We start from the raw sequence: 13,413 nt of genomic DNA on the forward strand, positions 1-13,413 counted from the left end.
TTTTCCCAATTACCAATAATATTTCGTTTTTTTTGGGAAAAGTCATTATAAAAAATTACTTTCCTCTTTTATTAGTGCCTTCTAGTGTTAGAGCTTTGAAAATAGCCTTTCATTTACTTATAAAGTGTATATTTTCCCCTTGACAGTCATGACAAAGCCTTAAACCTAACTGTATTGGTAGCTTTAACCCAAAATTATGTAAGCAAACAAACACAGTATTGATCCAAAACAAAAAGAATACAAAAAACAATCACATAAAACAAAAAATTACCAGAAAATATATATAAATATTCTCAGATAATTAGGTCAGTGGCTGGTACAAAAGTGAAATTATATATTCCTCTAGTTTAGATCAAAGAATTTTAAAAGAAAATTTGCTAATTGTCATTTTATCATTGGTAATATTGACTGACAATGCACAAAAAAATAAACATTTCCACAATTTGAAATTTCAAATGTTTAAGTCTGCATTTTATGCCTCTAGATCATCATTAGTGATAATACTTTTAACAGTACCAAGCCAAAATTTGTATATTCACTAAAACAATCTAGAATTTGTCCAAAAAATTCCCCCAACATTCCCAAAATGTCCTGTTAAAATTAACTAACATCAATATATATTATAATATTTTAATTGTTCACAAATGCATGGACCAAATCAAACAACATTCAAGAGTTTTTATAGGAAAAGTCTGAAAAAGAACCATGGTCTAATCTAATGCAGATAAAAACAAACTCTTTCCTGCTCCATTTACTTACAGCTAAATAAAAAAGTTCAAGCTGTAAATAAACAGAACATTTCTGAAGATAAACAAGAGATCTAAGACAATGTAACTTTTAACTCTGTATAATTTTTAAAAGTAAACAGAGGATAAAGGAGTTAGGTTTGCTAAAAAGTGATTTTTGAGGACCTATAAACTTTCATCTGGTTGCTGTGTTTGTGTCAGAGTGATACGTTGAAACAACCGGATGATCCGGCACCACTCCTGCTGTCATTACTCCGTCAGCCTCATTGTCACACAGAGGTGAGGCTCTACTAACCCAGGATAAAAATGAACCTGGAAAGGCTGGTTTGGATTGTAAAATTGGAATGTGAGCACGCCTGAAAGGTGTGCGAAGAATCTTCCTCATTTAAGTTTTTTAAGAATAGAGAAAGCATGTGTGTGCACTAGATGAGACTTCTTGGCGCACACTGACACTTATGTTGCAGCACACACACATGGATCATTCACACAGAGGCAGCACAAGGTCACCGGCGAGCAGGATGCCCTGCCCCAATGGAGAACAGGCTCTGTGAGCACATGTGTTTGTGTATAATGACCCAACCTGAAGCGGCTGTCAAGATGTCATCTACAATCTATCTGTAAAAGTTGTGGATTACAGCTGGTCAGAGATATAGAGGAGTACTTTTCTGTATCTCTGTGTGTTTTATAACTGGTCTCATATTTGTCCTGGAGCAAGCTCAACAAATACACCCTTTTCTCTACGTGTTGATTTAATAAAAGGTATGCTAGTGCAGGAGGTTCAACGTGAGCTCACAACAAAACCAGATTTTAAACTCTGGAATTTAAATTCAATCTCCATCTGAAAACGTCTGGGTGTTACTCTTTGTATTCAGCAGTCATTTATGTATTTTTCTATTATATATCAGCTCCTGAAGCTGAGAAATGTCTTCTTTCTATAAAAGTCTAAACAATGAGACATCTAAGTCCTGAACAAAGCTTCCCATCCCTGAAAACTGAAGTGTGAGCATAAGTTTTTGTTGTGTTCATTTCTTCCATCTCAAGATGTGTTTGTGGGCCTCATATTGGTTATTAATCAGGCTTAATGGGTAGCAAATCATCAATGCAGGCTTCCAGTATGGAGCTCAGTTGAGTTGACCAAATAAAATCCAGATTGGCAAATCCAGACCAAGACATTATGTGGATCCTGGCTGGATCTGAAATTATCCCAGCATTATTAGTTTACATTGTGCACCACATCTTGGAGCCAAATGGGTCCCAACTTTATCCAGACCTGTCCTGCTCTGAACCCTAAACAGGCAATCAACTGTTATATTATGTTTCCCATGGACAGTTACTTTAAGGACCCATTTCTTAGCCAGTGTCCTAAACATATGGGACCCATATATGCACATGTTGGGAAGGCAGCACAACACATGTAGTATCTATATAGGTCCCAATTTTTTTATTTTTCTCATAGAGTTGTCCAGCATCAAACCAATACGGGCAATTCACATTGGGATTTTGTGTAATCCACTGACATATGGACCGATAAATGTTAGCTGTGTGGCAACATAGTTAGGACCCATTTAAACCAGATTTTACTCACAGTTGTCCTCCCTATACAAACAGTTAGCATTGGACTGTTACATACCTGCGGTACATTAACATCTAGGGCCCATATTTCAGCCTGTTGCCTACCTATATGGGCCCCATATGAAAATGTAGGAAGCACAACACATCTAATTTAGGCCTTAAATTTGCCCAGACTTTACTGAAAGTTGTCTTCACTATACTAGCGGATTTGTTATTAGGTAACATCACCATCTGGGACCCATTTGTCAGCCTATTTCGTGCTCATATGGGCCCCATACGTAAATGTTGACTGGCTTACACAAACACCCATATGGGTTCCAACTTTACCCAGACTTGTCATGCATCACACCTAAATAGATAACAGTAGGTCATATACGCTTCAGACAATCACATATGGGACCATTTTGCAGCCAGCTTCTTACCACCATGGGGCCCACATGTACATATTGTGTGGGTAACTACAGGTCCTTCTCCAAATATTAGCATATTGTGATAAAGTTCATTATTTTCCATAATGTCATGATGAAAATTTAATATTCATATACTTTAGATTCATTGCACACTAACTGAAATATTTCAGGTCTTTTATTGTCTTAATACGGATGATTTTGGCATACAGCTCATGAAAACCCAAAATTCCTATCTCACAAAATTAGCATATCATTAAAAGGGTCTCTAAACGAGCTATGAACCTAATCATCTGAATCAACAAGTTAACTCTAAACACCTGCAAAAGATTCCTGAGGCCTTTAAAACTCCCAGCCTGGTTCATCACTCAAAACCCCAATCATGGGTAAGACTGCCGACCTGACTGCTGTCCAGAAGGCCACTATTGACACCCTCAAGCAAGAGGGTAAGACACAGAAAGAAATTTCTGAACGAATAGGCTGTTCCCAGAGTGCTGTATCAAGGCACCTCAGTGGGAAGTCTGTGGGAAGGAAAAAGTGTGGCAGAAAACGCTGCACAACGAGAAGAGGTGACCGGACCCTGAGGAAGATTGTGGAGAAGGGCCGATTCCAGACCTTGGGGGACCTGTGGAAGCAGTGGACCGAGTCTGGAGTAGAAACATCCAGAGCCACCGTGCACAGGCATGTGCAGGAAATGGGCTACAGGTGCCGCATTCCCCAGGTCAAGCCACTTTTGAACCAGAAAGCGGCAGAAGCGCCTGACCTGGGCTACAGAGAAGCAGCACTGGACTGTTGCTCAGTGGCCCAAAGTACTTTTTTCGGATGAAAGCAAATTCTGCATGTCATTCGGAAATCAAGGTGCCAGAGTCTGGAGGAAGACTGGGGAGAAGGAAATGCCAAAATGCCAGAAGTCCATTGTCAAGTACCCACAGTCAGTGATGGTCTGGGGTGCCGTGTCAGCTGCTGGTGTTGGTCCACTGTGTTTTATCAAGGCCAGGGTCAATGCAGCTAGCTATCAGGAGATTTTGGAGCACTTCATGCTTTCATCTGCTGAAAAGCTTTATGGAGATGAAGATTTCATTTTTCAGCACGACCTGGCACCTGCTCACAGTGCCAAAACCACTGGTAAATGGTTTACTGACCATGGTATCACTGTGCTCAATTGGCCTGCCAACTCTCCTGACCTGAACCCCATAGAGAATCTGTGGGATATTGTGAAGAGAACGTTGAGAGACTCAAGACCCAACACTCTGGATGAGCTAAAGGCCGCTATCGAAGCATCCTGGGCCTCCATAAGACCTCAGTGCCACAGGCTGATTGCCTCCATGCCACGCCGCATTGAAGCAGTCATTTCTGCAAAAGGATTCCCGACCAAGTATTGAGTGCATAACTGTACATGATTATTTGAAGGTTGACGTTTTTTGTATTAAAAACACTTTTCTTTTATTGGTCGGATGAAATATGCTAATTTTGTGAGATAGGAATTTTGGGTTTTCATGAGCTGTATGCCACAATCATCCGTATTAAGACAATAAAAGACCTGAAATATTTCAGTTAGTGTGCAATGAATCTATAATATATGAATGTTAAATTTTCATCATGACATTATGGAAAATAATGAACTTTATCACAATATGCTAATATTTTGAGAAGGACCTGTATTCTTCTTTACTCTTTTTAGGCTAAGGTGTCTCTTTTTATGAACCGTTGCTTGGATATATGTTCATGTTGCATCACTTGGCAAAGTCTTTGATTCTTTCAGACACTTTAGAGATGGCTGCATTAATGGCTGAAGGTGTTAGTAGCGACACAAATGTGGGACAGATGTGCTTGACATCAATGTGTTCTTGTGTTACCCCCAAACAAAAGCATTCAGCCATCATCACTCAGCATCATAATAGCCTCAGACATTATATTACAACTGAGAGAAATGTTTTCTGGATCATCAAAAAGGTCAAGTCAATAAAGATTCAGGAGGTGCAAGAGCGTCTCCTAAAGGGAGGTAAGCTGCAGAATTATGTTGTCACCACGGCAGAGCTTGCTAAACACTGGCAGCAGGTGAGTGTAAGTGAATGACAAGGTGAAGACTTCTGGACAGTGGCCTTGCAGCGAGAAGGAGAACAAGGCACCATTTTTTTCCAAGAGAACCAACAAGGAGAAAGTGAAATTTAACAGGAAGAACATGGATGGATAGCAGGAAATTGGTGCCAAGTTATTTCCCCTGATGAATCCTTTCTCTGATTGTTTGGGACACCTATAAAATAATTTGTCTGAAGGGGAAAAGATGAGTGCTATCCCCAGTTTGTTCTATAATCCCGATAAAATCATGTAAGGAGTAAAGGACCTCCAAATACTGCCCACGAACATTGCCATGAATATAGAGCAAATAAAAAAAACATACCAAATGAATTATCTTCATATTTCAAGCAGAAGCCAAACACATCACAAGCCTAAGATACATCATGTTATTTCAAAAAGAATGCGACACACAGCTGCAGATGAAAGAAGAAATAACGTCTTCGTATTGTAAAACCTGAATAACCTGATACATTAAAAGGCCTGCTACGCAGCAAAGACTGAAAGGTAGCTGGGTGGACATCTAGACTAATGAGAAATGCAGCCACTGACGTTGCTGCTGCTCCTGGTTCTGGTTCACACTGCTGTTAGGAATCCCGCCTGAACCCCCCGGGGGTGGGAGGGTGACGTTAAGGAGCCGGACCCCCACCAGGGGAGGAACACAGACTTCAGTCTGTTTCTCAGGCGGCCTCAGATTCAAACACTACGGTCTTGTTGCCTCTAAGATTCAAGCTGGCCCCCCAGTTCTATGCAAACACAAACTGTTCATGTTTCCCTAAACATAGAACATCCATAATGCTGGTCTATATAACACAACCCAATCTTTGAGTACCTAATAAGTGTTTATGGTTTACATTTAAACATCTGGAGAACTTTTACCTTCAAAATCAATCAAATCGATTAAAAAATTTTTAAACACACTAACTGAAAAACTTTAGGAACATGTTTCTTTCCCAGATCTATGAAGTGGGTTGTTAAAGGTACGTCGCATGCTTTCTGAGCATCTATGGGTTTTTAGTGCAGAAGTCGTGATGATATGAGTCACCCTGCTGGACATTTAATCATTTCTGAATTTTGGTTTCATCACTATAACTCCAATAGACAAACCAAAAATTAGGCACTGGTCCAGTGAAGATGCTTATGTTGTTGCTCAGTGCATAGAAGGAAATGACATGAATTCTGAACCAGATATTGTGCAAATAACACTTTAGACGTACAGGCTTTAATATATTAAGATTTTAAAAACATGAATATTTAACTACTCTCTCTGGTAAAATGGGTAGAGATGCCTCTGAACATGGACCCAGCTTTTAGTTAAAGGTTTGAGAAGAGGCTGAATTATATTCTTCTTTATACATGTCACTAGTTTTGATGGTCATTGGTGATCATTCTCCAGTTTGAATGGCCTTTGGTGTCCATGTTTCAATCACGTGACCAAAAATGTACTCTCTCAGAAGAAAGGAAAGTAATTATAATGTTCAGGAACAAAACCCGATCTCAGCATTATGTGAAAACTGCCGCCACCGTTTACAGTGAAGCCAGTTTTATATCACCACAAACTGGATGAGTACCGACAAAGTAAGCTTAAATAAAAATTGAAGCTGTCCACAAGGACAAACTGAATCCCCTCTGAAGAAGAGAGTTTGGCCAGACAACACAACAACTGAGCTGTTTAGCCAATAGGAGGATAAATATGTTGAAGGAACCGATGTGAGTCTGTATTTAACGTTTTCCTCCACAGAGACAAAACAATGACACATTTAACTTAGTCAAAGTCTCGGAAGATAAAAGCAGATCAACTTCTTTATCTTGCAGCATTTTCTTCCGGCTTATTGAAGGTAGCTGCAGCTCTCTGTGGCCCCAGGTCTTATTAAATTAAAGCAGCAACGTAAACTCACGCAGAAACTTTAACAGCAACAAGTTTTCACTTGCTTGCAGGAAGCAAACACGTGCCTCATGTGGAGACAAAAACCCACTCTCACAGCCACAGTGCAGGAAAAACACCTTCATTGGGTACAATTTTAGTATTTAAATGAAAGACATGGTTGGAGAAAGTGAGAGCAGGTCTGTGATGTCCTCAGATGGGATGGAAAAACGAGCCAGTCCCCGTTTGAGGCTGATTCAGCCTCCTCGGTGTCTGATTTCCGTCTTTGGCCAGCTGTTCTTACACTCTGTGAACCCTACATTCACACACCCACACTCACAGCTGCCTCATTCTCTCCGTCTCACACAATTCAGGCCCACCGGACCAAACGGCTGGAAGACAGACTTCAGCTTACATAACTGAGGATCTTTAAATGCAGAGCTGCTGAGCTTACAGAAAGCAGAGACTTTGTGTTTTATGTCCTTATTTATTATATCAGCAGTTCATAAAACCGGGACATGAGGAGATATAAAAACATATACAGATTCAAACCGACTGAACAGAAAAATAGGCATGAACTATAGTTATAGTTACAAATGCCATTTATAAATACAATATTTACATTGCCTAATAATTACTATACTTTGATGTGCAAAAATTTTATTTTGAGTCAAAAAAATTCTTAATTTTCTTATTTGCAACATGAAACATGTTTAAGAGGAAATATATTCCTTGCTAGGAATAAATATACCATAAAAGTAATTAATAAAGAGAAAATATCAGAGTTTTCGTGTATCCTTTTTCAGGTGAATAGCTCAGAATTTGAAATGGTGTAAATATGCGGAATATTTTATTGTCCACTAAAGAAAAAACATTTAGAAGATTATAAATAAAGAGGTAATTAAGCTCCTTAGAGAAATCTAACATTTGCACATCTAATTTTTCTGATGTTTCTGATGTAAGATTAAAAATGAAACATTTGAAAAACAATGCAATGTATTTCCAGTCCTCACTTATATATATATATGTGTGTGGGTGTGTGTGTGTGGTCATGAAAGACTTTCCAGAGAAGCAAAAACTTCTGCAGCAGAAACTTGTTGCAGCCTGGACCCCAAGGCTCAGTTTTGCAAATGGAGAGCAGGGCATCACACATCATTAACTCCTCATCAAAGTGATAAGCTGCAGCCAATCAGCACCTCCCCCTTCAATCTATACCTGATCTGTTGGCTTTAATCGATAACTTACATTGGCGTAGAGCACAGAGTCCAGCTCCCCGGAATCAGACAGCTCACTCAGGTTTCTGTCCCACTGAAGAAACGACTCGCTGCTGTCCAGGATCTCCATGATGTTTCCTGCCTGCTCCTTCTTGCTCTCTTTTCTGGCTTCCACAACAGGGACTAAAGTTAAAAAAAACCCAAAAAATTGAAAACTTAAAAAAAAAAAAATAGAAGTTCAAAGTAACTTGTGTGATTCAGGGCAATGATTTGAGAGCTGGTCTTTGTAAACAGCTGCTTTCTCACAGGTAGGACACAGGCTGAGAAATGTTATTGTTTAGGATCATCTCCTCTCCGGTTCGAGGTCCACAGACTGTTTCCAGCCTGCTCTTTTTCCCCTTTTCCTTCTACTCGAACAGCCCAGACACACAGGAATGTGTGGGCGGAGACAAGGACTCAAGCAGGGGAAGTGGAGCAAAAAAAAAAGGGATAATATTCAAGAAAAATCCTTTTAAAACCCCTTTAAAGCCTGAATGTTTCCAACAGACTGAAGCCAGGGGGTATAAACATTAAATACACGCTATAATCTAAACATAAACTGTGCCCTGAGTCATCTTTTCCAGCTGTTTGTGACGCACTTTGAAATTGTCTTACCTTAGCAAAGACTAGTTTCCGGTCAGAGATTTCAAAGTAAAATACCCATTGCGCCAAAGAAAACAACTATTTTGGTCATTTTTACTAAAACTATATCGAGCAAGAGGACTAAATTAGCCACACACAAAAAAACATTTATAAAACCCAAACGGTATGGATAGAAATTATAAAAAAAATAATTTGGTTTGTAAATTTTGTATTAACTGATAAAAAAATAAAATGGCATAAAATAAAAATGAAAGATTACTAAATAAAAATTGTTAAAAAGCAAGTAATATCTGAATATGATTTCTAAAAATCGAAACTACAGATTTTTCCCTTTTTCATGGAAATATTGAATATTTCTCTGGATTTCGTAAGGGCACAAAATTAATTTCCTCACGATAACAAAACAAATTTCTTCTTACCATTAGGTAACGACTTTTAACATACAAAGATAATATATAAAGAGGAAAAATGTGCAGTTAAAACAAGAACACCTTATAAAAGACATCCACCTCTTTATTTTCAGTGTCTGACCCAAATCAGACAAACTATTCCCGTTTCTGGTCAGTTAGGATAACCTTAATTATTTCAGAATCAGCTTTAGTGCTAAGTTTGTGCACACAAACAAGGAATTTGTCTCTGGCATACTTTGCTCCAGGTGAAGATGTATGTATTTATTTTACATATAAAATATTTGGATTGAATAATTTATTATTCTGTATAAAATAATCTAAAGTACAAAGTTTAGCGATAAATAAAAAAGCACAAAATATATGATAAATACAATTACAGAATCTAATACTAAAGTATTTTTACAAAAACAAAGATGGTAACTCAACCACTCCTTTATAGAGAATGAGCTCATTTAGATGCTTTTATTGTCTTAAGTCACTTTTTTAACATCCGGTCTGGTCCAAGTCATGTTTTTAACAATTCAAAGTAAATCCACTTGTTTCCCTTTGCCAAAAGCCCCGCCTACCGTCACTGCGTGGCCAATCAGATAGCGCCTCTGTTCTCCACATTGTTCGATAGTACAGTTCTGCTCTTCTATTGATTTAAATGACAATTGGTTGAACCAATCACAAGATGGTTTTAAATCCCTTCGACCAATACCTAAAGGCCAAGACTACCTTGTATTGAGGCCGCACTTGATTGACAGAGCATTTCAACACGTCTCCCTTATATTGCTGTAATCATAAGGAAATACCAATTTACTGAACGGATTTCTTATATTTAGAAATTAGGTAATCTGCAATTTATTTTTTGTTTTCCTTTGCATTAAAAATGTTTTTCACCACTGGCTGGTGAAGTCACATGCATTAGATCTTTAAAAAGTGAAGACAACCATGAAACATTATGAAGAGGCAAGAGAAGTGGAGTGAGAGCAACCAGTCAACTCAGGAAGGAAATGACACAGAGATAACTGAAAAGTGACAGAGCAGAAAAACAGAGTAAACTGAGAAAGAAAAATGAACCCGCTGGGCATTTAATTCTGGTACAAACAGGAAAACAGAAGACTGCAGCAATGAAACTGACCCTGAAGATGCTTCCTCTAAATCTGAAAGCGGTTCCACCTTTTTCTGACCTGTTTCAGTCAGCTGTGCTGTTCTCTGCAAACATGAGACATCTGCACCTAGACAAAAGTAGAGAGGCAGCTGAGGATTGCCTTGAGGAGAAACCCAAACCAGAAAAAGCTCTTCCAGGTAAAAATGTTGCCTCTGTATGTTTCTAAGCATTTTAAAATTAAAAAGGGGCTAAAATATCAGAGACAAAAGACAGAATTCAGCAATCCTCCAGTCCTTTCCTCCTTATCCCAAGTAAGATGCTTCTAAAGTTCTTTCTCATTCAGGAGTAACCCAAGGAATGTGACAGCTGTACCCCATGTTCTGGACATGGGGTACCACCCACACATTCTTGAAGCACCGACTCTGAATCTCCCCCAACCTCTTGAATGGGCTTTGCCATCTAATCAGGCTGTAGTCCCTGTTGGTGCACTTTTTTTAACCACACGTTTTTCTTCCACTAAACTTTCCATTGATATGTTTGGATGCAGCACTCAGTGAACAGTCAGCTTCTAGAGCAATGGCCTTTTATGGCTTACTCTCCTTACAGAAGCTGAATAACTGTCAAGTCAGTAGTGTTTTATAATAGTGTGGCCTGTAGTTTGGCAAGAACATTTATATCTTAAAAAAATCAAAGATAAAAATTTTCCTGTGTGATTTAACCCATTTTTACAACATAAACTCCATGAATATAGATCAGATGTTTTTAATGTGCTCGTGCTTTGAATACGAAACCTGCAAAAATGTGAACTTTTCCAGACTATGGAAGGGTATATTGAAGTCTTAGTTGGCAAATTTTTATTTGGTAAAAAGAACATTTAAAACCATTTAAATGATTTACTTTAATTAAGAAGAAAACCTTTCAGCCTAAAACTGTTCTTTAATACGAACAAGAATCGCTCCAGAGCGTTTCAGCTTTTAAAGCTACACTTGAGAAAAACATGTTTTTGAACGGATTACCAAATAAACAACCCCATGTCACAGTTTCTAGAGTGGAAACTTAAAAATACAGAGCAGGCCTTGTTTATTTATAGCTTTTAACCACTGCTACTATGTACATATAGAACAATCAAAGTTGCTGTTGAAAAAGCTTCTTTCTTCTGCTCGACATCTTCATTTTTACCAGCAGAGGGCCCCACAGTCAATTCTTATGTCCCCTTTCATAATAAACAGTCCCTTTACTTTGTTGTCCTCAAGTCTTATTTTGGTACGAAGAAGAAAAGTAAAACTTGAAGTTGTTCTGTAGTTGGATGCAAGGAGAAGGGTCCCTCAGGTTCGGTCTCGGATGTTGTCACTCAGGAAAACAATGTTGTCTGCAGGAAAAAAAGATAATATTTGAGTTGTTGCTGAGAGGAGATGAGCATAAACGTGCAGGAGTATAAATCTGACCTGCGATAATGGTGGTGGCCTGACGTCTGACTTGGTTTTTGTCCACGTACTCTCCATAGTCCAGTTTTCCCTCCACTAGAATCCTGGACCTGGAGGAGATAAACAGTAAATAAATTCCCTTTATAAATAGGAGGATTCTGGTCTCTTCATGGCTCCTCAATGGAAATTCTGTCTGGCTCATTTTTCTTAGCAATTCTGACACCAATGAATACATAAAAGATGATACTTCATGTTGTTTCAAGAATGTCCATACATCCATCAGCCAGTCAATGGATCATCTGTCCATCTACATAGAGTGAAAAACGGACGGATGGATGGATGACGAAATGTAAATTAAACATTTTATCTAATCACATTTATCTTTCAGATGACAGTAACAATAGGTTTAGTTTTAGAAAAGCAATACAACATTGCTGCTGTCCTCTTTTCATAAACATTCAGGCTCTGTCCAACCAGAATGTGCAAAAATCAGCCTTTCAGATACACCATCCATCCATTTTCTACACCCGTTCAATTATCTCTCAGTGTTACAGTGTGGCTGGCGCCCATCTCCAGTGTTCTTTCAGCCAGAGGTGGAGTCTTTACTGGACAGGTCCCCAGTACATCAAAGGGGAGGAAAACATTTTCAAACATTTTCCGTTTGGTGAATCATGCTGTTCATACCCTTTCTTGATGTACTGGTAGGCGACATCCCTCAGACCTGGTTTGAACACTGAGACGCGATGCCACGTCGTCTTCTGGCTCACATCACCTGGAAACGGGAAACAGTTTCTACATGAAACATTTCTGTTGGGAACCAAAGCTGAACCTCAATAGACACGGCCCTGTTTCTGACCTTCATTAATGCAGATTCAGAATGAAAAATATCTGCTGCCTCGGTGTGTATTCCTGTCACAGCAGCTCAGAAGCAACTTGTGTTTATCATTTCTAATGAGGGTGATGAATAAACCATGAAGGCTGAATGAATACATGGATCACTAAACTGCAGCTCAGCATGTCAACCAGAAGTTGTGGATAAAGAGCAGCTACCTTGAACTAGGACAGCCATTATCTATCAGTTCAGACTCTTTGCCGACCTCTAGTGGCCAAAACGAATTACTGCAATATTAGTTAAGTTTAAATCTCAACAGTTTGCAAACGAATAATCGAAATATATTGGAAAACTAGCAGACAAATATAAGACATAATATAAGTAAGTGTATTTGTAAGAAAATGTCAACTTAAACTAAGATCAGTGACTTTAAATAACTTCCTACCTGTTGAGCTGCTCTCTCCCTCCCCAGAACGCCACATCTCGTTTGTCGCCAGTGAGAAGATGGTGACAGGGTTCCGGCCTTCCACTTGTCTCATCACAGGGTCCTGTCCGACTCGCCGACATTGTTTAGACTTTCTATAAAAGTCTAAACAATGAGACATCTAAGTCCTGAACAAAGCTTCCCATCCCTCCTTCATGAAACAAACCCTCATAGAACAAAAAACTGAAGTGTGAGCAGAAGTTTTTGTTGTGTTCATTTCTTCCATCTCAAGATGTGTTTGTGGGCCTCATATTGGTTATTAATCAGGCTTAATGGGTAGCAAATCATCAATGCAGGCTTCCAGTATGGAGCTCAGTTGAGTTGACCAAATAAAATCCAGATTGGCAAATCCAGACCAAGACATTATGTGGATCCTGGCTGGATCTGAAATTATCCCAGCATTATTAGTTTACATTGTGCACCACATCTTGGAGCCAAATGGGTCCCAACTTTATCCAGACCTGTCCTGCTCTGAACCCTAAACAGGCAATCAACTGTTATATTATGTTTCCCATGGACAGTTACTTTAAGGACCCATTTCTTAGCCAGTGTCCTAAACATATGGGACCCATATATGCACATGTTGGGAAGGCAGCACAACACATGTAGTATCTATATAGGTCCCAATTTTTTTATTTTTCTCATAGAG

General features: G+C 38.9%; 2 protein-coding genes across 3 annotated transcripts in view; both read right to left on the bottom strand.

The window, feature by feature from the left end:
- Nucleotides 1–8,486, bottom strand: part of creb3l2 (cAMP responsive element binding protein 3-like 2) — a 33,290-nt gene extending 24,804 nt beyond the window's left edge. Inside the window, exons 1-2 of one of the 2 annotated variants that reach the window (XM_047390400.1) lie at nucleotides 8,186–8,486; nucleotides 7,911–8,062 (exon numbers count right to left, since the gene is read on the bottom strand). In XM_047390400.1, coding sequence (XP_047246356.1) covers nucleotides 7,911–8,009 — 99 coding nt within the window. In that variant the 5' untranslated portion in view covers nucleotides 8,010–8,062; nucleotides 8,186–8,486. Of the gene's footprint in view, nucleotides 1–7,910 lie in introns of both variants that reach the window. The other variant, XM_047390399.1, reaches the window with a different exon arrangement.
- A 2,369-nt stretch (nucleotides 8,487–10,855) lies between these two features.
- LOC124883162 (single-stranded DNA-binding protein, mitochondrial) lies at nucleotides 10,856–12,838 on the bottom strand. Its single transcript, XM_047390127.1, has 4 exons — nucleotides 12,726–12,838; nucleotides 12,133–12,220; nucleotides 11,470–11,558; nucleotides 10,856–11,393 (listed from the first exon to the last, which is right to left on the bottom strand). The coding sequence occupies exons 1-4, from the start codon at nucleotides 12,817–12,819 to the stop codon at nucleotides 11,350–11,352; spliced, it is 315 nt and encodes a 104-aa protein (XP_047246083.1). The 5' UTR covers nucleotides 12,820–12,838; the 3' UTR covers nucleotides 10,856–11,349.
- Nucleotides 12,839–13,413: the final 575 nt, after the last annotated feature.

Source organism: Girardinichthys multiradiatus, chromosome 17 (assembly GCF_021462225.1).
Source record: "Girardinichthys multiradiatus isolate DD_20200921_A chromosome 17, DD_fGirMul_XY1, whole genome shotgun sequence".
In the NCBI taxonomy this organism is placed as follows: Eukaryota; Metazoa; Chordata; class Actinopteri; order Cyprinodontiformes; family Goodeidae; genus Girardinichthys; species Girardinichthys multiradiatus.